Here is a 25,928-nt window from a genome sequence, read left to right as displayed (position 1 = left end):
AGAATTTTAGTAATTAGTTTATGTGTGCCGTGTGATGGTAAAGGCTGAAGACAGCTGGTTTATACAAATGCTACGCAAAAGACTAAGGGTGCATCAGCAGGGTTACAAGGAGGAGTCATGCTCCTCCCAAGTTCAAGCGAGCTGGGCCTTGCAGGAAAGTCTTTTCACCCTCCGTAATTGCTCGTACTACAGTGAGAGCCAAGCACGGGCAGCAGCCCAGCTGAGGAGACAGGTGTTCCGTCCCAGAGAAAAGCTGGCCGTGCTCACACCAATGGCCCCTGGGTCCATTAGCTTGGCTTCGGACCCGCAGTAAGAGTTGCACAAAACAGTGGAGGTAAAGAGAAAAGAGCGTAGGTCTGGAATGGGTTGACTCAGATTCCATTTCCCGACCTCCTCTTAGGCCTCTGGTCACTCCAGTCTCAAGTGGGGCAGAGGTGATGATGTCGGCACATCTCACTCACTCTGCTGACCGCTGCTGAAGGATCCAGGCCCTGTCGGCCAGTACCTGGCATGCAGGCAGGCATCAGGGAACTCGGGCTTTCCTTCCCTGACCTTCCTGAGGCTGGTTTCTCAAAGCACATCCATGCCATTCTCCCACCAGCTTCTGGAAAAGGGATCCTCTGGCTTAAGGGTCACACTCAGCCAGGACTGCTTAGTGAAACTGAGGTACTGCTAACTGGACCTCCCCCCACACTTTGATGGATGTCTCTGGCCCAGCTCTCCAAGGCCCACCTGTGACATGGATACAACGCTGTCCTCCTACAGTCACACGGGGTCCTTATGGCAACGCTGCTGCTGGAGTTAGAAAGAAAACCAAGTGAGGATGTCCCAGTGCTTTGTCACATGGTGCCATCTGGGGCCAGCCCCAGAGGGAGCGAACCCTGACTGCAGCAGTTTGGGAAGACAGTGCCTCGGTAGGGGATAAATTTAGTGCCCGGCTCAGATATGGAAGTGCCTCTCTGGTATTTTTAATTCTAACTTCAAGTAAAAATAGAATTTCCTGTTGATCTGATAAGAAATTCCTGTTTTTCTGGTGAGCAGGGCAACCTATATTGGGGGCACAAACAGTGGGGGTTACCAACCACTTCCAAGATAGATGATGAAAGAAAGAAGGGACCCACTGGGCCTCGGCTCACAGTTATTTATTTTTAAAGTGCAAAGACAATTCATACCCAGAAGGATCACAGAGTGCAATGAACAGCCTCTTACATACATTGAGGATGTTCCCTGGCTTTGGAAACACTTCTTCTACTGATTCCCTGGAGCCTGGCTATGTCTAGTTTCCAACTGGGTCCTGACTTCTCAAGCTGGGATGTTGCACATCACACATGGAACACGGCACATAAGGGCAGCATGTTGCAGGGGGGTGCAGGTGACAGGCCCCAACCTTTATCCCAAATCCTTTGTCACCCCAACCTGTACCCTGCTTCTAGGGTAGCCCCGTAGCCTGTGGCTCAGCAGGGCCTGCTCTGCAAGCTTCTGCATAAACAGTTCAAGGCATTTGTCTCTAGTCGATATTTGAGGCTTTGGGGTCTCCAAGCCTCCACTTCCCCTTCTTTCTGTTAATAGCTCTCCCATTTCCATTTGGGGAATCACCTCTTCCCCCCAGTGTGCAGGCCCGATGGAACTGTCAATCAAGGATTCTTGCCCTACCCTAGGGTCTCATTGATCAGATCCTGTCCCAAGATTTGGAAGCCTGCCCCTGGGGACCTCCAGACCTTGTCTGACCCCTGCCCTTTTGAGTCTGATTGTTCATTTCTCCAGTGCTGTGGGCTTACCCAGTAGCCTGCTGAAGATCTCTGTTTTTCTAATAGTTGCCAATAATGCCCTATGACGAACACAAACCCTTATTGATGGTGCGTCATAAAGGTTGCCTTCCGTGTCTGCGAACTGGTAAATAACAATCACAGCACAAAGGTGTGATCCATGACTACTTGAGAAGCAACCCCGCACAAGACAGCTCCATCCGTCCTCTAACAGCTCTGTGAGAAAGGTAAGCGGTGATCACAGCACCTTTTGAGAAATGGGGAGGCAGAGGTTCTGAGACCTGCCCAGCTACTACACAGCCTGGAAGCACAGAGCCATTTCTCCCCCGTGGGCCTGTCTTCTGACCCCAACCTAGGACAGTCTCCCCCAGACCACACCGTCTCTCCCAAGCCACCTGCATGGAACTGCAGCTCTCTCCAGGATGGGGGTTATTCACTCTTTAGCCTCTTCTTCCATGCCCTGGCTCCATGGCAACGGAAATTGGGAACCTAAACTCTGAAAGAGATTTCATGAAGTCTGTCTGACTTGCAGACACGTCTTCAAAGTCATCTTTAAAATGTCATCAAGAGAGCAGCAATCCATCTTTCTCGGGCTTCATCTTTTGTCTCAGCCTGGTTTCCCTCGAAGTCATGCAGAATGAATTGCTCCTGGGGCAAAAGGGTCATGTTCTTAGAAGGGAAACCAGGCTGGGACAAAGGATGACGCATGAAAAAGACAGATTGCTGCTCTCTGACCACGGTAATCCTCGAACCTCACAAGCAGGCAGTCTGATGAATGAACTGCTATCTGAATCAGAACAACGGCCCTGCAGCCACTGCCTCGTTCTGTCTCTAGGGCTAGCACCTCAGGGCTGTCATTCGGAAAGACGTGCGGGTTTAAGGGAGAGGAGCAATGCAAGAAGTGATGTGAATTGACCACCTGCAGCCATATCATTACCTAGACAAGCCATTTCAAGAGGGCAAATAAACATTTCTCAATAATTTTGCCTTCATGGGAAATGGTCCTTTAACTATAGATACACTGTATGCTTTTGCATTTGACTTATCTTTAGGCATATTTTTTTAAATAATAAAAAAGTTAAATGTACCTTTCAAGCCCCCAAAATGTCATCAAGACTGTATGTGCGTGTTTCCACTGACTGTTCACAGTAGCCCCATGCCCATGCGCCAGGAGTGGGTAAAAGCCTTTGGTTATATCCATACAATGGAATGTTGCTCAGCCATTAGAATGAATGAAGTACTCACGCTACATGAAGTACTACAATGTGGATGCGCTCCGAAAACCTGCTAAGTGAAAGAAGCCAGACAAAAAGGTCACATGTTGTATAATTCGGTGTACATGCAGTGTCTAGAAGACATAAATCCATAGAATCGGAAGACAGAGTGATGGTCACCAGGGGCTGGAGGAAGGGGGGAAGGGAGAAACTACTCAATGGGGACAGGGTCTTAGTCTGGAGTGATGGAAACATTTTTGGTAACTAGATAAAGGTGGCGTTTGTACAACATCATGAATGTACTAAATGTCACTGAATCGTTCACTTTAAAATGGCTAATTTGATGTTTGGTAAATTTCACTTCCATAAATTACATAAAAAACTTAAGTGGATAAATAACAATAAAACTAATGGAAACAGAATAAAACAAAAATGTCATTGGGACCCATCCCAATGCCATTATTCCTATCAGTCCCCCTGACTCTTTTCCCTTCCTCGTCAGACTCACCTGTCCCTACCAGGTTCCCTTCATACCATTTTCAATCACGACACCTGTTCTCTTAGCAATGACCAATGACACCCCAGTGGCTGCAGGTGGGGGCTCGGTTGAGTGATCAAATCTCCCCGTCTCTATATCGAACTGCTGAGCATCCCCTCTGCTTTAGACCCGTGCTCCCTCCTACTTCACCGGAGGGATGATCTTTGTGAGCCTTTATCTTCTACAAAGGTGAGGGAGGATGGGATAATAATGACAGTGGCCGTGGCGGTGGCCATGGCGGTGGCCGTGGCGGTGGCAGGTGATATTACTAAACCACCCCTGCGATGAACAACAGCTTCCGTTTGCTCAAAATCTTGAAGGCCTCAGCTACCCTCAGTGGTTTCTGTTGGCAAGGGGATGCTTCCCACTAGAACAGAGACAGTTTTCCGAGCTCTCTGCGTGTGTGTGGGCTCCGGCATTAACTCTGCTCGGCTGACTATTTCACCCTCTTTCCTTCTGCATTAGACACCGTGCAGCCTTTTCTGAGCCTGCACTTCTACCATGATAACCTCTACTCTTTTTTGTTCTGCATTTCCCCTTACCCTCTCCCCTAGTTGATACGTAGGATTTCTGTGGCTTGGTATTTGTGTGACCTACTGAGGCTGGACAATAGCACTGGAGCCAAGGAATCAGAACAATCGCCACCTATCAGGAGCCTTCCCATGAGGTGGTTGCACGTTACAAGGCCAAAAGGTCTTAAGAAGATAAAGTGAGGTTTCCTGAGTACAAACATCTCTGACTCGAGGGCAAAGGTCCCACGGGCAGGCTGGCTTCCCCCGTCCACGGTTGGGTGGAGGATGTGGCTTAATTAGAGAGGTGATTACTAAATGCTTGTTGCGTGAATAAATGAGTAAGACAAGAACCATTTGGACACTGCAATGTCCCGCTCAGCTTCCCTTGGTGGGGGGGTGCCGCAGCCATGCCCCACCCCATCCCGGCAGCAGGCTCCTGTCAGCCAGCACTGAGCTGGCCTGAGCTCGACACCAGGCCTGAGGCAACACAGAAAAAGGAGCGGAGCCCAAGGAGTCGGTCGCCCCAGCTGGCTGGCCCCACATCACTGTCAGCCGTGGCCTGGCAACCCCCTATTTAAAGCTCACATGTCTGCTCTTGTTCCACAGACAGACCTGCCATTAGGAGCGTTCCAGACCCCAACCAGGCTGCTCTGAGAAGCAGTTATTAAATCAGCAGCCCGTGTGTCTGCTCTCTGTTCTTTTCACACTTGTCTGCCAACAGCAGGATTACTGGGTAGAAGGAGGTCTTGGCTGTGCCCAGATGGGTGGGCACCCCTATGAAAATATCCAGAAGGCTTGCGGCCAGCAAGGAGGGATGTGGTGGTCAGTCAGTGCAGACAGCTTCTGAGACCCACACAGCAACGCACTGATGTTTCTTTGGGGGCTGCCCTGAAGCCTGGGGAGCTGTAAGCAGGGCTGGAATGAAAGAAGTTCACATTCGGAGTCAGAAATAGCCAGGAATAATTGGTGACCCCATGAGTAATTGCCAGGGCTCCTATGGGCTCGCACCTCTGTCTCTCCGCTTCCCCCTCGGGCTGGCAGGAGTTTAGCAACTGCCCCAAGCTGAAGACAGCACAGCGTGACCACAGAGACACTCTGGAAATACTTCGGATTGGGCGAGGGCAGACATGGGGGACAGCTGGGAAATGGAAGCCAGGGCTGCCTCAGGCTCAATGAGAAGTTCCCCTGTCGTCCTTGCTCGGGTCAGTGACCTGCCCCCGACAGTGTCCTGGTTTCGGGGCAACGGGCTCAGAGGAGTGAAAAGGAGGCGCCTCCGGGCTCCCAGGAGCCCCTCAGAATGCAGGTCATTGTGTCACTTTCCTCTCCCAGGACCCCCTATGGCTTTCCATAAATACACATGGCCTGGGATTCCTGACAATCCAGCTGATTGTACAGGAAAAAGAAAGAAAGAACCACAGACCCCCACTGAGCCCTGCCCCATCCCAGGTCCCATAAACACTCGATGTTCAAAAATACCAAAAGCCCTTAAAGGGACATCCTACTCACCAGAGCCCGAGGATGGGGCCACAGGCCCTGAGACAGCAAGAGCCACCCAGCAGAGAAAGCTGAGCCCTGGCGCCTCTGCTTGGGGTGGGGGGAGGGGTGGGCAGGTGCTTTGCTAAAGAAAGCCAGAAGTGGAAGCATCCTGGAGCCTGGAAGGCACTAGAAGAAAAGTCTGCCACAGGCCTGTTGGTTCTCACTTAGAGAACCCCGCAAAGATCGGTGCATTTTCCTTGCAGCTGAAAACACTAACGCAATAAAGGCAGAACGTTCTATTGTTATCACCAGGTGGGAAAGTTGTTGCACTTTCTTCTCCAGTGGCCCTTCCAGGACTCCATCCGCAGGCCCATCCTTGCCTTTCAGCACCCCAAGGAAAGACCTGGGCGTGTGCAGTGATCGGGAGCGCCTGAGGGGCAAAGGAAGTTGTCTCCCCTAGGCACCAGCCTGAGCTCCAAGTCCGTCTCTCACGGCTGCTGGGCATCTTTTTATGTGCAAGTTAGTGTGTGTGGTCACAGTCTGTATTCCACTGCTGTGTGGAGTGTGTGGTGTGAGTGTGTTTGTGTGTATGGGTGTGAGTGTATATAGTAATAAAGTCCACCACTTTGCTGTTTGGATGTGCGTGTGTATGTCAGTGTATGTGGTCAGAGGCTACACTCCACTGCTGGTGTGTGTGGTGTGAGTGTGTGAGGATTAAAATGATCTCCTCCACATCCCCCACCTCCCACACACAAACCTTATGGAGAAGCCCTGGGGTCACCTCCAGGAAGCCCTCGGGAGTGCTGAAAGCCACTGGATTGGAGCATTGCTGAAGGCAGAGGGAGTCCTGGGAAGGGCCCTGGTTCCCAACAGAATGCCTGTGGGGGGGCTGTGCTTGTGCCCCTTCAGCTGGGTGAGCTTAGATAAGTCAGCCCCCCCTCTCTGCTTGCCATCCCCATCTGTAACGCAGCTATAACCTGAACCACCCACCTCGTCCCCGAGCTGTAGAGAGAAAAGGAAGCATCAAATACTTTATTTGGAAGTGAATTTTAAAATGCAAAGGGCTATGCAAAAATAAGACAATATCACTTAGCATATGGTCAATGAACTGCATTCACTAACTGTGTTCATGGCTAATTCTGCACACCCCTCCCCCTAGTATTGGAGACATCAGTGCAGCCTGCCCTGCAGACATCCACAGTCTTCCTCACCCGGTTCATTCAGAGACTCAAATGAGTACGAGAGCGCTCTGAACATCGTACCTGTCTCCGTAGGTGTGACATGCTGTGTGTGAGCACAGGGCCGGGAGGTGGGGGCTGGACCCAAAAGAAAAGAGCGGATTCCTTACTTTCTCCACCACTTTCTAACTTGGCCATTGTGGTCAAATCACTTCACTTTTGCTTTGTTAAATGGGAATGGGAACCCATGCTTTGCTTGCTTTACAGAGTTGGGAATTTTGTTTTGCTTTGTTTCAGGAAGGTCAATGAGAATATGTATTTGGTAGCATTTGGCAGTGGATAAATAGAGGCCAAGAGCCTTATGAACTTATGACCTCTTATAGGTGGAGACGTTAGCGTGAACCCAGGCCCTGATTCCCGAGCTCACTGTGTGAAGTAGTACCTGGAACAAAAAGGACAACAGCCAAACACAAACAGTGGTCACCACGGCCTTTAAAAAGCTTGGGTCACCTGGCACTTCTATAGTCATTAGAGATGTCCTGTTGGCCTGAGGGGACACAGCTTGGTGAGGATAGCGTGGTCTCTACTTCAGACCCCACTCACTCCCACCCCTCAGCCAGGCCCCCTTGGGCAGCGCACAACCTGCCCAGTTCCACATCGGTGGCCCCCCCTGTGGTGATCACCTTGTTTTCGGTCATTCTGCAGCAGGCTGGCTGTGGGTTCAACATTTCACTAACTCCCAGTTTGGCCCCTCATAAAACAGTGAAATCAGTGAGGCCAGAGTGAAGACTTCAAACAAGAAAGAGAAGCGCTAACCGGACAGACAGACAGACAGAGGGAGCGCTCTCCATCTCCTTCTTCCCTAGGAGACTAGGGAAGAAAGGGTGGCCTAAAAGCAAAGGGAAGGACACGAATCAGAAGGAGAAGGCAGACAGGGGTGTGATCGGGACTTCAGCCAGGCACGTTCTCAGCTTAGAGGAGGAGGAGGCATTGTCGACTTGCCTTTTGAGAGGGAACACAGAGAGAAGGGAGTTTTGAATGTCCCCGTGTTCCCAGGGGTCTTCTCCATTGCCACTGCAAGGTGTCCCTCTGCACCAGGAGGCCTGGCCACCTGTGTAGCAGCCCAGGCTCCCATGACCCTAGTGGGACACAGAGCTGAGCCTTCTTGGGTGAGAGGAGAGGTGCCGGGCTTATGCCTCAATTTCCCAGCATGCTAGTCCAGTTTCCTCCCTGATCCCTTCTCTCTCCATTTATCACACACCTGTTGATTCTGGGTGCAGACCAAGAGCAAAGCTGGTTTTCGTGCATCTTGCCTTGCAGAGACGGGACCCCAGTGCTGGGGTTCACAGGGCTCCCCATCTGCTGCTTGCAGCTGATGCAGTAACTCAGCATCCAGTAAACGTCATGTTGTAGCTGGTAGGTGAAGGCAGTTGGTTCGGACAATACTCTGTGATGTTTCTAGGTCAGATGAGTTTCTGGGTCAGCAGTGTCAATGGTTATCTGATAAGAGCACAGAGTCAGCTGACCTAGATTCAAGTTCTGACTCGGTTACTCACTAACCCAGTTCATGACTTGAGGGACTCTGGGCCTATTTCCTTATTGGAAAAATAGAATGAATGCACATGTCATGTCATCACTGTGCATTAAAGCCATGGGTGAAAGACAGAAGTATTATGAACGATGAAGGGCAAAGTGGAGCGGGGCAATAAGAAAGTGAGGAAGATGGGATTCGGGATTAAGGAGCCCTGCACTGGGGTGCCACTGGTCACTCACACTGGGACCTTGGACAGGTGCTGAAACCTAAAAAGAAAATACAGACTTCATTCTAGAGCAGTCTTAGGTTCACGCTAACAATGAGCAGAAATTACGGAGACTCTCATATATCCCATCTCCACATCCCCACAACACCCCCCGACCAGACCATCTACATCTTACACAAGAGCAGCACGTTTGTCATACCTGAGGAACCTCCATTGTCACCTAAAGTCATTATCACCCAAAATCTATAGTTTCCATTAGGGCTGACTCTTGTGTTGTACATTCTGTGGGTTTTGATTTATGTGCAATGACATGTATGCATCAACACAGTATCATACAAAGTACTTTCACTGCCCTAAAAATTCTCCATGTTCCACCTATTCATCCATCCCTCACCCAACCCCTGGCAACTACTGAGTTTTTCACTTCAGAGTTTCGCCTTTTTCTAAATGCCGTATAATTGGAATCATATTGTATGTATACTTTTCAGATTGGCTTCTTACACTCAATAATACGCGTTTAAGGTTCCTCTGTGTCTCTTCATGGCTTGCATAACTCATTTCCTTTGAGCACTGAGTAATCATTCAATTGTAAGGGCATGGTAGAGTCTATTTATCCATTAACTTACTGAAGGACATCTTGGCTGCTTCCAAGCTCAGGCCATTATAAAGAAATCTGCTCTGAACACCCTGTGCAGGTTTTGTGTGGATTTGGTTTTCCGGTTCATATGGTAAACACCAAAGAGTACGACTGCTGGATCCCGTGGTTGCTGCAGTTTTGCTCAGCCTCATCTGCTCCGCTGGTACAAAGGAGCTAACATAATCCCTGAGGGACTGTGCTGTTGAAGGGAGCGAATGCTCAGGACGCCCTCCACATGGGGTCCAGGTAGCAGCGTTAGCTGTTGTTTGTCACCCTGCTCAAGTGTTAGTGACAACACTAACGTGAGGGACACAAGTCCAAGCATTGCCTGAGAGAGATGGCCTATGGGGGTATCACGGTCATGGATCATCTGTCCACAGTCAAAGAAGGCCCAGGCAGTGAGAAATTCTGGGAGGAGATCAGGGTGCCCCGGCCCCCACCGAAGAGAAATGCTGGTGGTCTCCTGAGCAGTCTGAGCAGAGAGCGGGCAGCTGGCAACAAACCCATGGTCCCACAGCAAAGTTTGTCCCGGGTTTGGCCAGTCAGAGTCTCCGGGGGTGGGGGCTGGTGTTAGGCATCTGTTGTGCTCCGCTGTGCCTTCCTCTCCTCCCCAAGCCTGCTCTTCGGGCAGCTTCCCCACGCCCTTCCTCCGCTTGACTCATCAGAAGCTAAGCCCTGCCCCTAACCAGAAGCTCAGAGGTGATGAAAACAAGGCTTTTTTTCTGTTTTCACCTACTTCTTGTGAACTCACTTCATTGTTCCCAGAAGTAAGAGGTCACCAGGAAGCTTGCTATCTCAGGCAGGTTTTACTGTAGTCGTTTGTTTTTCTTTCTGCTGTTTTGGAATCAAGGCCTGCTTGGGATGTAGACCTGTGTGTAAATTGTGAGCTCGGGGTGTTTCTTCGGAACTCACTTCTTAGGTCTATCGCTGGAGAAGCTCAGTGAGGGCATGGGACTGAATGACAAAATGAGGCGCCCTACATGGGTTGCGGTTTCTGGAAGACAACACATTCTTTCCTGCAGGAGTGACTGATACACGTTCTCTGAGTCTCCAGCCGTGTTAGCTGGAAACAATAATGGCAGCTGTGTTTCGTTTTTATCCCACGCTTCCTTCTCCAGACTGTGATGGATACGAACTGGCCTGAGTCAGAATCAGGCCTGGGTCTTCCCAGATCCTTGGCTTACTCAGTCATTTCCAGAAGCTCCTGAGTTTAGCCTTTTGTTAAATGGGGTCATCAGGCCATTCGTGTGCCCTTCACCTCTGCTCCCATTCCCCCCTCATGGACAAAAGCTCGGGGAGAAGTGAGAACAGCTCTACCCTCTCCCTCTGGAAGCAAAGCCCTTGGAAAGCTGGTGTTTCTGCCAATGATGCCACAAAGTGTGTGCATGGAGGAAGCTGGCAGCTGGGAGCCTGGAGTAGGTCCCACTTTAGTGACATGACTTGAATGTCCTCCGGCACGTCACCTCTAAAATGAGGGTGTTGGACTTGTAACCTCTTTGACCTCTTCTATACCTATTTTTTAATACATTTCTAAGGGACCTTAGCACTAGCCAATAGAAGTTTATGTGGGAATGGACATGTTCACTAAAACCAGGTGACAAAACCTGGCAGCCAGTAGCTCCAGGCGGCCATTGAGCACTTGAAATGGGCCTCGCGTGGACAAGCAACGTTTCCAATTAATTTAAATTCAAGCAGCCACAAGAGGCTGTGGCAACCATATCAGACGACAGAGGTCCAGGGAGCAGAATCCTGTCTTTAAACGATGTGTGTTCTTTCGATTCTCCCGGAAAACACTGTCACAAGTCTATCCACTTCTCATTCCCACAGTGCCCACCCTTCGGCTGAGCCCTGCCAGCCCCTCCTGCCTGGTTTCTCTCCTCCCACTTTCGCCTCCTGTGATCCTTTTCCCACAGCATGGAGCGATCTTCTTAAAACACAAAATTAACCAACCTACTCTTCTCCTGGAAACCCTTCAAAATGTCCTCATGCCAGTAAAATTGAAAACCGTTCATGGGCCCACGGTGCCTACCCACAGAACCACCTGCCCCTCAGCCCCGCCCTGCTCCTGCGTGGCCCCCATTCCACCCTGCCCCCCAACACTTTGGGCTCAGGTACTTTGCATAAAGGTGCCCTTTGTTCTACAGCTGCGCTGTCCAATCCAATGGCCACTAGCCACATGTGGCTTTCTAAATACATATATTTCAACTAATTAAAATTAAATAAAATTAAAAATCCAGTTCCTCTGTCACACTAGACACGTTCCCAGTGCTCAGCAGTCGCATGTGACTTGTGGCAGCCATAGTGGACGGCACAGATACGGACTATTTCCACCATCACAGAAAGTTCCTTTGGACAGTGCAATCCTGAACATTCATCCCCATCCTCAAGCTTGCCTCATTCCTACCCGTCCTTCAAGTCTCAGATTAAAGACCACATTCCCACAGAGGCCTTTTCTGATCCCCCAGTCTACATTAAAAGCCCCTACTTTCTTTTTTTTAGAGCCTGAAATTTTTCCTTCTAGTTCTTACAACTGTTCCCAAAGTGACAGTTACATGCAGAGTTGTCCAATGTTATGTGTCACCTATTAAAGTCTAGCGTCTTCTTTGTTTACCAATCGACCCCTATCTCAGTGCCTCACACTTAGAAGGAGCTCAGCAACGTTGGGCGAATGAAGGAAATAATGAAACAGGAGCCCAGGGACCACATGGTCCTGGAATAAATCCCTGACTTCCACAGCTGTTTTAGCCAGCTGAACCTTTCCGAGCTACCATCTCCCCATGTGTAAAAAGAAACGCTATTCTCCAGCTCAGAGCCCTGTGGTGAGCAGAGAACAGGGCAGGTCATTTGCACACAGGAGGGGCTATGTGTGTGCGCATCCTTTTCCTTTCTCACTTCCCCCATGTCCTTCCAGCCTTCTCTGTGGTCCTCTCCCCTCACACTGCATCTCAGGCTTTGACCTCTGAGTGTCTCATCCCTCAGTCCCAATCCCCTCCAAGTGGCCTTTAGTTCTCTTTAAACTGTCATAACTTGAGGATCAAACTAAAAAAGTTTTGCAACATGGAGAGACCACCTTGTCTGGGCCCCTCCTCATTGCCTTCTCTGTCTCTGGCTGTCACATTGGTCTGATCCACCTTCCTACCCAGAACTTGTAAAGGGACATTGTAACCCTGGGGACACTCTGCAAGTAGCAGGCATGCACAGCACCTGGCTGGAGGGGTCCCTTTCTTTTTCTGGGGCATTCTTGACCAATTCATATCTGAAGACCACCTGTATCAGCATCTCCTCCAGTGTTTATTTAAAATGCAGATTCCTGGGCCATGATCCTGACCCATTTAATCCCTGTGTGATGGAGCCAGGGGCTGGGGCGGCAGAGGGGGTTGGGGCCAGGGGCTGGAAGCCACAGTCAGTAGCCTGTGCAGGCGATTCTACTGGTCTAGCTGGAGGCTTCCCCGTGTGGAATATTTAGCCCCATGGAGCCCTGGGAGCGTTTCTCCGATACATCACTCACTGATCCACCCGATAATTTGTATACTTTTTTTTTACATTAAGAGATTACTTACCAAATACCTACTTAGGGAGTTAAGTAAATTACTATTATTTTGGACGCGTAAACTCCCATTGAACGGTCACTGAGGTTTACAGTGGAACCACACTCACGGTTCCCCCATGGAGGAAGGTACTCCCACAGAACAATGAGCGCCACCCTGTGGACCTCTGGGGACAGTGCGGTGTCCGTCCCAGGCACACAGAAGGACTCACTGTAATCAGAGGACCATCGCTGTTATCCTGAGTTGGTCATGATTTTGAATTGCCGCCCTTTTTGGTCTTTAACAAAAACTTGGGTTGGTTCATCATTGTCGATTTACTTTATTATAGTATATAGGGGTGCATCGTATACAGTGCATAGGGGTGCAGAATGGCATCAACACAGTGGGGCCCATCTGTTCCCGGTAACTACACTTGATGCCACATGGCTTACTATTCAAACACAAATAATCTTAAAGCTAAAACAGATGCATATATACATGTGTATATATACATATACATATACGTGCAGCTATATGTGTATAGACATATACATGTATGTGTATATATATACACACTCACAATACCTCCAAAATTTGCAGTGAGATTTCTCTAGCTCTCAGAAGTAGCAGTTAGGACTTCCGGCCAAGATGGAGGCGTAGGTGGAAACACTGTGCATCCTCGCACAACCAATATTAAGGACAACAAAAATTTAGAAACAGAAAAAAACAACCAGAACTGACAGAAAATTGAACTGTATGGAAGTCCGACAACCATTCATTCATACCGGTAAGAGGGGCAGAGTTGGTGGCTGGCAAAGAGGGGTTGTGGCAGGAAAAGGCAGTGGTTGGCAGACCTGGGCTCGGGGAGGAAACAAGCAGACCCAGTGAGGCATGCAAAGCAGCTGGCTGGCCGTGGTCACACATTTGCATGAGGTAAACCAGGCAAAAAATGGGCAGCGAGACAGACCAAGGGCCCCAGCTCCAGGAAATAAAGCCTAAAAGGATGGATTGAAAACACTTGTGGGGGTTGAGGTGCTGGGAGAGACTCCCAGCCTCACAGGAGAGTTCACTGGAGAGACCCACAGGGTCCTAGAACGTACACAAGCCCAATCACCTGGTTGGGCCAGAAGGGCCCAGTTTGCCTGTGGAAAGCGGCAGAGGGGACTGAAACCTGAGAGAGAGCGGAGCAAGCACCATTTTCCCTCTCTGACCCTCCCCCCACATACAGCATCACAACCCAGCTATGTGGGTTTCCCTGCCCTGATGAACACCTAAGGCTTCACACCTCACTATGTAATAGGTATGACCAGACCACCCCCCCAAAAATGGCTCAAACAGAAGAACAGCTCAAAGCCCCAGAGCCAATACTTCTAAGCAACCAAGAGATAGCTAACCTATCAGATGCACAGTTCAAAACACTGGTGATCAGGATGCTCACAGAATTGGTTGAATTTGGTTGCAAATTAGATGAACAAATGAAGGCTACACTAAGTGAAATGAAGGAAAATGCATAGGGAACCAACAGTGATGGGAAGGAAACTGGGACTCAAATCAATGGAGTGAATCAGAAGGAACAAAGAAACAACCAAACAGAAAAGAATAAAGAAACAAGAATTCGAAAAAATGAGGAGAGGCTTAGAACATCTTGAAACATTCCAACATCTGAATTATAGGGGTACCAGAAGGGGAAGAGGAAATGCAACAAGTGAAAAACTTATTTGAACAACTAATAAAGGAGAACTTCCCCAATCTGGCAAAGGAAATAGACTTCCAGGAAATCCAGGAAGCTCAGAGAGTCCCAAAGAAGTTGGACCCAAGAAGGAACACACCAAGGCACATCATAATTACACTAGCCAAGATGAAAATGAAGGAGAGAATCCTAGAAGCATCAAGAGATAAGGGGACAGTCACCTACGAAGGAGCTCCCATCAGACTGTCAGCAGATTTCTCAGAAAAGACCTTACAGGCAAGAAGGGGCTGGAAAGAAGTATTCCAAGTCATGAAATGCAAGGACCTACATCCAAGATTACACTCTCCAGCAAAGATATCATTTAAAATGGAAGGGCAGATAAAGTGCTTCTCAGATAAGATCAAGTTAAAGGAGTTCATCATCACCAAGCCCTTATTATATAAAATATTAAAGGAACTTATCTAAGAAAAAGAAGATGAAAAATATGAACCGTGAAAGGACAGCAAACTCACAGTTATTAACAACCACACCTAAAACAAAAGCAAACTAAGAGGACAGCTAGATCAGGAGTGGAACCATAGAAATGGAGATCACATGGAGGGTTAGCAACAGGGGAGTGGGAGGAGGGGAAGTAGGGAGAAGGTACAGAGAATAAGTAGCATAGACGGTAGGTAGAAAATAGACAGGGGGAAGGCAGGAATACTATGGGAAACGTAGAAGCTAAAGAACTTATGACATATGGACATGAACTAAAGGGGGGAATGTGGGTGGGAGGGGTGTGCAAGGTGGAGGGGACTGAAGGGGGGGAATGGGACAACTGTAATAGCATAATATATTACAGTAAAATATATTTTAAAAAAGAAGCAGTTAGATGCCTCCCCAGCCCTGATCTTCTTTCCCCTCTTCCCAGGGCCCCCTAACTCTTCAGCACCTTACCCGGGAAACACAGAGCACAGCAGCAGCCCGGAGCTGGCTGCAGATCGCCCTGGAAAAGGTCCCCTAGGTTCAGGAGTGTGTCGGGCACGATGCTAGGCTCTTATGGGATCTTAACCCCTTACCACGGCACACGTCTGCCAGGTCAGGCTTATGTCTGTCTCTTTGGAGCAGATGGGGAACTGGGGTGGGAGCTGAGCTTCCCACCAGGGACCCCTCCCTCACCATCGTTCATGGGAGGTCAGCACCTGGACAGCCTTTTGTGCCTTCCTTACTGTTTTTACTCTGCCTAATCCCATTTATGATAACTTGCTTAAAATCAGCAAGATTCTGCTGATTTGCAAACATAGAACCCATTTAATTTTTTTAAATACTGAAGATCATTTACCTATGGTGAAATGCATAGTTCTTAAGTGAGTTTTGATAGATGCTTAACCCACACCCCATTAAACACACAGCATGTTTCTGTTGCCCCAGAATGATCCTCCTGCTCTTTCCCAGTCAACCCCCACCCTCCAGAGGAAGCTGGGGAGGGACGTGTTTAGTTTTAAGATCTTCCAGTTTATTCAAGGATCTGGAAGCAGAGGAAGGAGCCTGGGGAGAAAGCAGAGAAGCAGGAGTTGGGTAAAGTGAAAGAAGCACAAATACTGCCACCATCCAAGCTTTGGCCTCTAGCTTGCCCATTCTTCCTTCATCCCTTTGAAGCAGCGTGTCTTTTGCTGTTTTCTTTCCTTTCCTCCCAAAGGCAACAACTTCCAGGAGCGGGTCCCAGCCAGCCTCGTGCGTGTCTCCCTGGTGGCTGCTGTCCAGGACTCAGAGCCTTCCCAGGCCCCCCACCCTGAGTCTGAGGCTCTGCTGAGCTCCCACTGTCCCCCACAATTCTCCACCACTGCTCTGATGCCCCCTCCTCAAGCTGCAGGGTCAGGGTCCCAACTGGAGCCCCGGGGTGCAGCCGGGTGGAGTTAGCAGCAAAGTTATACACACAGACAGGTACAGCCGAGAGGCCTGATGAGGAATCTGGGCAAGGGGCCGCTCCCCTGACAGCGGCAGCTGCACCCAGGCCCCCTCCGCATTCCTGCTGAGAGTCCGATGATATCCTGTCCAACATGTCTGTGAAAACAACCCTTGTTATGTTCATCTCAACGTTGTTTACGACAGCAAAGGGGCTTGGGAAGGAGCCAGATGTCAACATCGGCAGATTCATGAAATAAAGCATGGTGCCATTCATACAATAGAAAACGACATATCCATTCAAAATAACATCGAGGAAGAATATTAATAGACACGGAAAGCCGGGTGGAAATATCAGTAAGTTTTAAGGGCATCTCGAAAAACAACAAAGCCTGACCAGTTGTTTGGTCTGAGTGTCAGGATTATGGGTGATTATTACATTCTTCTGATTTACCAGGAATTTGTGCAACCAATGTGCAATATTAAACAAGAGGCATTTATTGAAGAGTCTCAGAATTACACTGTTCAACTCTGAGGACCAAAATAGTGAAGTGCATAGTTCTTAAGTGAGTGCAGGAAATGTAGAAACGTCACCACAGCAATTTCGCTTGCAAAACTGAGGCTAGTGGCGCTGCGCCTGCCACAGCCCCCCTGCCGGGACCCTTTGGCTGCCTCGTTTCCATCCAAAGGACACACTCTACCTGAGAGTCTGCACACACATCTCAGCATTTGGAAGAAACTTATCAGTCCACACCCTGGGAAAGGCTGGCTGCTCTCGCTGCTCCTCCCGCGCTTGAGGTCTCCTCTGTCCTGGTTTGTTCCTTCCCTTCTCTCTCCCTGAAGAGCTATGGCATGGCTAGGCAAGATAATGGCTCTCCAAAGATGTATATCTTCTAACCTCTAGATCCTGTAAATTTGTCAGCTTGCATGGCAAAGGGAACTTTGCTGATGCAATTCAGGTTATAGACACAAAAAACAGGGAGGTGATCCTGGATTATCCAGAGAACTTTCTCGAGCTGAGGTCAGCAGAGATGTGGCAGAACAAGGAGTCAGAGGAGGGCACCACGCCTACTACTGCAGGGGGCAACTTGGACAACGTGAGCAGGGATGTGGGCAGCTTCCAGGAGCAAAGACAGCCCCCCTCCCACCCGCTGACAGCCAGCAAGAGACAGGACCTCAGTCCCGCCACTACAAGGAACGAGTTCAGCCAACAGCTTGAATAGGCTTGGAAACAGCTTCATGCCCAGAGCCTCCCAAAAGAACCACAGCTCAACCAGTGCCTTGATTTTGACCTTGCAAAACTCTAAGCAGAGAACCCAGCAGAGCCACAGTGACCTACAAAACTGTGGGATAGTAGTAATTCTCTTAACAACTTTCCAATAGGCAGGGCAGTAGTACTAATGACCATCACCATGGTGAACAAGGTGCTGTTGTAATGCACTGCGGTGATCTGTTAGGGCAGCAACAGGAAACTAACACACCGTCCTTCAGCACCAGGGCAACTGCCACCCCACGAAGCTGTGTCAGGTCCCTGCATCTGCAGGTGAGTGTCCTCTCGGAATCCCAATGCCTTCTGCCCCTGAGTCTCTTCACTGTCCCCATAGTCCACCTGGCATCAGGGTTATTTCTACACCCTCCTGTGACTCTGTCTAGATTCTGTGCTACTCAGCACAGTATCTGAGGCTCCTTCATCTTTACTTTTCTTCCAGGGCACACATAACACACACCTCATGTGTAGTTAGTGCTAAACTTTTGTGGGAAAGATGCTTCATGACCTGCATGGATGGTTATCGTTTAATACAATGAATTGCTGTGGCAATGAGGAATTGACAGATGGGCCCTAGAAATATTTGCAGATAGAGAAAGGAACAGCTGATTGATGATGGCTACTGACAGTGCGAGGAAAACTAGGACATGCAAAAGCAGAATATTCTAATTGGGGATGCTTGGAATCTGAGTGCTCTGGCAGTGGACTCTGAAGTGCAAGTTCGTACACAAAATAAATAGGATTGCACTGGGAACCAAAATGTTTTAAAATATAGCCTCTTAAAAGGTTCAACTTCTGACAACATGAAGTTTTCATTGAATTAATGTTGTTTTTCTGTTTCATATGGCTATAAACGTTGTGAGAAATGTAACACAATTTTAACAGTGTTAAAAAAAGAACAAAGGGAAACCCCCAAGTTTCGGAGAGAAAAGAGGGAACTCAAAGTCATGATGTGAAGAGCAAGAGTTCCGGAAAGACCCCACATTCCAGCTGGCACAACTGCCAGGCGGTGGAGCCGCCATTGCCCTTGGCCTCCGAGGGAGTGTGCAGAGCAGGCCGCACCCATACCCTGTGACGTGACACAGGGATGAAGAAGCAGAATGACTGGGCAGCCCAGTGAAGAAAAGGGTAATTCACACCTAACCCAGACAGGCAGCACTTCTGGCCCTGGGGACAGAGTGGAGTTTGGAAGGGGAGGGAGGCCCTTGCAGGTGAGAGTAGCTCATCGGAAAGCCTAGGACCACTCCAGAGCCACCAGCTCCCATGGGACCAATGCCACCAATCCCAAAGGGCCTATGAAGTACACCAGATTCTTGCAAGAAGCCCTTACCCCACCTCCAGGAGGACAGAGGACACCTCCAGTTGACTTTTTCTGGGACCCCTGGCTCTCAAGAATGAAGAAAAGGGACAAGACCCCATACATCTGCTCTGTCACACATACAACCTGTACAGTAGGGCCTTCCTCCTAAGACAGATGTGGAAGAAGTGGCCCCGGGGCACTCGTTAACAATGCTCCCCTCTCTCCCTCCTGAGACCATTGGGATGTGCCTCTGGCTCTGCAGTGGCTCTGGGTTTGGACAGAGCGGAGAGCCTTCCTTCTGCGCTAGGTACTTTCCTTCTGGCAATGAACCAGGCCCTACTCTTGCCCTTGGATTCAGGGGAAAGGGGTACAAGAAGAGGGGGGTAGGGGTGTGTATGCATGCATGTGTGTGTGCGTGTCCATGCACTTTCCAGGGCTAGCAATCAAGGCAAGTGTGTAAAGTAAAAAATGAAGAGCCGGCCTCACCCATTGAAAGCTCCAGCATTGGCATTGGGACACCTGGGTTTGTTACCACTAGGACATTTACTGCGTAAACGTAGAAGCTTCCCTGCCAGTTTAGTGCTTCTCCTGCATTTTTGGAGCCTATAGAAGAACCATCAATATGCCCATTTCGCAGAAAGTAGAAGTACAAAGATTTAAGCAATTGGCCCAAGATCACCCAAGAGCTAAGGGAGAGACCCAACACTGGAACACAGGAGCTGGCTTCACAGTAAGTACTCTTGGTGGCCCCACGTCTCCCCGAGCCTCTGGCAGAACGGTGTGATGGTACAACACGCCTAGGTTTATTGGGAGAGTTACGGGAAGCAATGCAAAGTAAAGCGCCTTGCGTGAGGATGTCTGTTTGCATCATTACCAGACAAGATTAAACTTGACGGGTAACAAAAGGGAGGGACCATCTCCTTCTGCTTCCGGCCTGTTGATAAAGGCCTAGGAAGACTGCAGGGTGAGCCTGGAGGGCTCCATCCGCCAGTCTCGTCCATGCCACTTAGTCAGCTGTGGGGAGCTGAGCGCCAGCCCTCCTCTCTCCCCAGCGTGCTGGGGAAATTGCATTTGTGTGAGAAGCCAAGACACGCTAATCAGTCATTTTTGTCATTTATGCAAAAATCTAATAATAAGAGCTGGTCTTACCTGGTTTAAGAGCACAGCTCTCTGTGTGCTACCACTTCCCCACCGCCCCACGCCTCATTACAGCCCACCCAGAGTTTGACTCATCTGTGCACCTTCCCTTACGCCTGCATTTGGATCACAGAGCTGGAAACCACAGCTCTGCATTCTTTAAGGTGCTTTAAAGCCCACTCTCTTTCAGTCCTCACAACTGTCCAGCAGGGAGGTGTGTTTACCCAGGCCTATTTCACAGATGAAAAGACTGAGGTTCGGGGGAGGTAAGTGACTTACGCAAGAGAGAAGAGGAGGAAAGAGGAGAAGCGGAGGGGCTTGGCCAGCCCTGCACTGCTACATCTAGCTCCTAGATAACCAGGCATGGGCTGAGGCGGGTTCCCTGCAACTGCCCCAGAGCAGGACCTCGGGCCAGCCTCTGCAGGAAGCAAGGAAAGGCAGCACCTCTCACGATGTCAGGCAGCAAGGAGGACCCCTAGAAAGGAAGAACACAGGGCGAATGCATGGGCTCAAAGGTTAAGACAATTGGCTGCAAAGGAGACAGGACCTGGTCTCCACACCACTAGGATGTGTTGAAGGTGGGAGGTGAGGAGGGGGAGGAGGGGCAGGCCATGTTCAGCTTAGACCCCCAGAACTGTGCTCTGGGCTCCCAGGACTGACCCAGGACAACGCTGCAACAATGGGAGCAGCCTGGGCACGACTGTTCTCATAGTCCCCTCCCGCCCAAAAGAAGTCAGGGCTAGGTCTCAGGAAAGGGACTCCTGGTCTCCCCCTCAGGCTGTCACAAAGGCACAGCAGAGAGCCCTGCTGTCTTTTTTTTCTGCTAAAAAGATATGGCAGGGGGAGGGGATGATGGCAGGAGGAAGGGGATGATGTCAGCCTAGAACAGAGGAAGCAGGGCAAGGCTGTGTATTTCTCATGGGCCACACTGAGAAAGCTGACCTAAGGCTATTTTGATTCCTGGGTGCAGGATGGTCCCTCCTTCTGTTGGAGTTATATCACCACCACCGCCAGGCAGTCCTCCAGGGTGGCTTCCTCTAGTGCAGCCACAATGGAATCGGTGCCCGACACGGGGCAGTGCAGCTCACTCTTGCTTCCTTCCTGTCACTGTCCTACGGCCTCAAGCTGACCAAACACAGCTTCTCAAGCAGCTGTCATGGTTCAGGCTTCTGAGTAGTCCACTCGAAGATCCCTGCCCAATGGGGAATAATCTCCTCTCCCCTCTCCTCACTTCTCTCTCTCCTCTTTGGAAGGGAAGGTTTGCTTCTTGAAAGAAATTCTCTCTCTCCAGGCTCTCAACCTCTATATTTCAATCCTTTATTCTCTTGAGGTAGGTGATGGGCTAAAGGTGGCAACAGCACTTTCCGGCCACCTTTCCCCAAGTCCTGCCTACGTGACTTAGCAACTCACTTTGGAACAAGAGGACGTTTTGCACTTTCTGTCTTGTGCCTACCTGTGGAACTTAAGAAAGAATCCCACTGTAGCTTCCTGTCCTAGGAGCTGAGGCAGCAGTATGACCTGCACCCCTCCTCCTCACAGTGTTCATTTGGGCCCCAAGTTCTCCATGTCTTCTTCCTGACCAGTGTAACTAGATTTCTATCAGACCCCCCACCCCACCCCAGCAATCTGACACAAATGCAGGATCCCTTGAGGAGTAGATGTATGACTTAATGAGTCTGGATCACTAGTCAGACAGCCTTGTCATAAGCCTGTCTCTCTCACTAAAGGGCTGTGTGAGCCTAAAGGCTTACCCTCTCTGGGCTTATGTTTCTCAGCTCTAAAACAAAGAGCTTGAACTTGATGGTCTCCAAGTTCAAGCTCTTTGTTTTGGGATGCTGAGCTGGCCTTGGGGATTGTGCAAGGCCAGGGCCAGGCTGGTTTAAGGGTGGAGATGATGCTACAAACTCTTTGGGCAGTGCCTGATTATTTCCACTCCCATCAGCAGGCTGCTTTGTTTCAGGTGACAAGACTGCCACAGGATCTGTCTCCTGCATCAGAGAACAAGTACTCCCCCAGTTCAGGACAGAGACAAAAGGGCAGACCCCTGAGCCTGGGGGCCCCGGGTAGCGTCAAATCTAGCAGGTCCGGGAAGCTGCGTGCTCCAAATAGCTGTATTCCAAGATCTAAAATAGGCAGCGAATGGAATGGTTTCCAGGCTCCCCCTCAGCTGAAGATAAAAATATCATGGGCTCAGGGTTGTCCCCGGTCATAAATCAACCAGCTAGGACTATTTCTGTCCTTATCCCTTGCCAGGGGTCCCATCCTACGACCTCCATCCATCTCGTCCTCTCCTTCCTGGTCTCCCAGCTACCTCAGCTCTGACCCAGGAGGAGGTTCACTCTTTGCCTCCGGACAGAAGCTCAGCAGCTTGGCCACACCAGTGTGAGAATCCTACCCCTGGCTACTGGTGAAGAGATAGGCGTTCTGATGCCTCCACCAGCCTCCGTGAGCCTGCTCAGCGTGCGTCCACTCTGACAGGCTGACCAAGTCCCTGTCCGGGCTGGGATTCCTGGCCTGCGTGGCCGGCAGGCAGTCCCTGGGCCAGGGTGTTTTTCCAGGAGTAAACATCCCTGGGTAAGCCCTCTGCCTGGCTGTGGGTAGGGCTTCTCCTTCATGTCATTACAGGGGTTAAAGTCCCACTTCTTAAGGGCACTGGGAGGATTAAATGAGATTCTGTATGTAAAGCACTAAACCTAGCCCCTGGCAAGTCGCACACTCGGAAAATAAGACACCCACCCCGCCACTGTCAGGAGCTGAAACTTCAACAGCTGACCCATGTCTTCAGGGAGCTCCTCTGAGGCATTTTTTGTCCATGTGAAACCCCAGGTCGGTTTCAATTCCAGCTCTCGGAGAGATCTTTGAAGACATTTAGTGTACGCTGAGATCCTAAATCACTTCCCTAGTGCTAACCACAGAAGGACGCGGTGCAGCTGGGCCAGCAGAGACCATGGTCTCACATCCAGTCTCCCACTGCCCTCTGCAGGCTCCAGCAGATACTGCAGGCGTTGTGGGCGGCATCCTTGGGACCTAGGATCCTCACTCTGCAGACTCTAGGCAGTTGACAGATTAAGACAGCGGGGTACCTGGGGAACACAGCGCCTCGCCTCACAGAACACTTGCTCCTTTGATTTGCATGACCATGCTGCCTTAGTGCCCCTCTGCTCCGAAGGGAATTCACAGTCATGTGCAGCCCTCACGGCCTCGGCAACCATGGCCGACGTGTCTCAGTTTCGGGACGCCCTGGAACAGGGGTTTTCAGTCTGTTCCGTCTCATGGCTACATAACTAATTACAAAGATTCTGAGGCACACCATTTTTTTGCCACTTTGACAAAAAAATGGGTGCACTTGTGATTTAAAATAATAATAGTAGTAGTAATTACCTATTCTTTTTGCTCCAAAGTGACTTTTTAAAATATCAGGTGCCTATAATTGTATAATGGATTTCTGGTACCAAGACTTAACCAGTCCGATGCAACATCATTATGTAACATGACCAATAAACGGCAACTCTATGACATAAAACCTACATACTTGTCATTCCAGACAGGACATTCACACTAGACAATTGTTGTGTTGGCTATTGTCATTTTTTATTTGACGACCTAAGAGAAAAGAGGTCAGTGCCCCTGACTAAATAGTCAGGTAGTGCATGTTTTAAACATTCTTCTGGCACACCTGTGGGAAATCGCTGCCCTAGAACATTCCAGAAAAACCATTTGAAACAGACAAGTGTGGATAGCAATGAAAATACTGGTTTAATTTTTAAAGCTCTTTAGTTTTAGTCATGTTGGAAGGGAAATTTGTAGGAAAACGTGTTTGTGAGTGAATGAAGGCATGTGAGTGTTGGGTGTGTGCATTCTCTAGGCATGACAGCTGGCTAAGATACCAGCATTTGGTGTGGTCATGATGACCGCTAGACACTCCTCCCATGCCAGCCAGCTCACAGTGTTGTTTATTAGTGATATCAAGCTCCAGGCTCAACTGTGTGGTTTCCACTCACCTTCCTCAGCCAGAGCCATGGACCCTGTCTGGTTACATGTGGGCATTTTATGCAATGAGAGCGCGTGACAATGTCACATCAGCCACCTAGTTCCTCAAAGCGATGCACTCACCCGCTAGAGCAGCTACAGGGTGTCTGCCTTTCTCTCATTCTTTGCCAGCCTCAGGGACTCGGAGGAATCTGAGCAGAGTTCATTAGGCCCAGATACTACACCACAGTAAGGAAGCCAAGTTGTAACTGCAGATTCCTTATCTAACTGGAGTTTTTGGGCCATATATTTATAGTCTTCAGAGCTAAAGAAGACCTTGGAGGTTATTCCAGTGCCATCCTTCCGTTTTGCACTAAAGCAAAGCACAGAAAAGGGAATTGACATCCAAGGTCACACAGATGGAGACAGAGCTGGATGAAAATCCAGGCTCCTTGACTGTTTTTCTTCCGGCTGATCTTGATTTTGAGTAGCAGCCTTTCTAGATGGAAGTGACTTTGGCTTAAAGGAAGATTGGAAACCTGATCTTTTTTTTTTCCCGTTTCTTTTCTTTCTTTCCTTTTTTAAAACATTCACAAAGGGGGAAGAGAAGAAACCTAGCACACTGTAGGTGCTCAACTAATCTTACTTTGTGCAACTTAACAAAATCAGATCCAATTAATCTTGAATTGCTTTCATTCTTTATTTTCTCCAATGAGCCAAAGGTTGTTAGAGGCTTCAACCTCACCCCCCGTCCCATTGCAAAATCGGGCAAAGAACTAAAGTCACAACACGACGTTAACTGGTTTGAAAGAAAGGCCTTTGAGGAAGGTACGTGGATTTAAAGCAACTTTGGTTTAAGCTCCTGGAGGTTTGTGTGATTCTCTTTGAAGGACAGACACTTGAGGTTGTACAGTCTGCCCAGTGAGTAGAATGTAGCACAAACACTTCCTAAATCAACTTAATCATATGCATGATTAAAACAGACAGGAAATGACCCTTAATTGAGGATTAGCCACTTTGGTCTTGGGCCTAATAGTTTAGAATTTGCTTATCATTATTTTGCAAAGCACATGTTTGATCAAAATATTCCAATGCATTCAGTGTTCTTCCAAACACCATTCAGACGAACCACAGCATTGTCACCCTGCCACTTTGGTAGATTCGTGTTCCGTGCTCCATGGAAGCCCCGAGTAGCAGAAGATGAGTCCGCTGGGGGCTTTCTCTTCAGACCCTCACAGACCAGGGTTTACAGTTTTCTGGTACACCCGTGACACACTAGAAAGGAACGATACAGAACTCACTGCCTGGGGTTTTCCATAGCACACGTCTCCTCCTGCCCGGTCTCTCTCTCTCTTTTTTTAATTGTCACCCAAGTATATGTTTATTGATTTTAGAAAGAAAGGAAGGGAGAGAGAGAAACATCAATCGGTTGCCTCCCACAAGTGCTCTGACCTGAGATCAAACCCACAGCCTCTTGGTGTAGGAGATGCTGCTCCAACCAGCTTAGCGGTCCAGCCAGAGCCCCTCTGCCCTCTTGTAGTCACCTCCCACCACCGCCAGCCACCACTGTGAGGACCAAATGCCACCCACTTAGCAGTCCCAGCTGCTGGAAATGCCTTCAGGGCAGGACCCCTTACATTCCTAGTCATTCCTTTATTTTTACTGAGCACTTTTCACATGGCAGCCACCCTACAGGCTCTGGAGATACAGGGATGGCCAGACACAGAAGTGGTCCCTTCTACGCGGCACTCACAGTTCTTCAAAAGCATAGAATCAGCTTCTTGGTCAAATGCACTGCAGGGGTTTTAAATCACTGGTGTGTTTTTACATAGCAAAGGGGCTTAGATTAGAATCTCTGCTTTAGGTCTAGAGCCCAGGAGTGGCTCATTAAATCATTGAGTTATGCATCAGATTATTCACAAGGAGTAAGTCTGCAAGCTTCTAGGGAGCCATGCAGCACCTCCCCCCCAACCCCCCGCTCTCGGGGACGGGGTCAGGGAACTGTCAGCACCGGGCACGGTGGGAAGGTTCTGAGCTGGGGAAGGTGGCTGCACAGCTGGGGCATCCTCATTG

The 25,928-nt window shown here is 49.4% G+C and overlaps 1 protein-coding gene across 1 annotated transcript in view; it reads right to left on the bottom strand.

Annotated features, from left to right (window-relative positions):
• Positions 1-24,450: 24,450 nt before the first annotated feature.
• The window catches only part of XDH (xanthine dehydrogenase), a 57,004-nt gene continuing 55,526 nt past the window's right edge, over positions 24,451-25,928 (bottom strand). Inside the window, exon 36 of the mRNA XM_037066638.1 lies at positions 24,451-25,130. Coding sequence (XP_036922533.1) covers positions 25,080-25,130 — 51 coding nt within the window. The 3' untranslated portion in view covers positions 24,451-25,079. The remainder of the gene's footprint in view (positions 25,131-25,928) is intronic.

The sequence above is a fragment of the Sturnira hondurensis genome, unplaced genomic scaffold (assembly GCF_014824575.4).
Source record: "Sturnira hondurensis isolate 20B ecotype Veracruz unplaced genomic scaffold, ASM1482457v3 Scaffold0016663, whole genome shotgun sequence".
Lineage (NCBI taxonomy): Eukaryota > Metazoa > Chordata > Mammalia > Chiroptera > Phyllostomidae > Sturnira > Sturnira hondurensis.
This window is presented reverse-complemented; position numbering and strand designations above follow the sequence as displayed.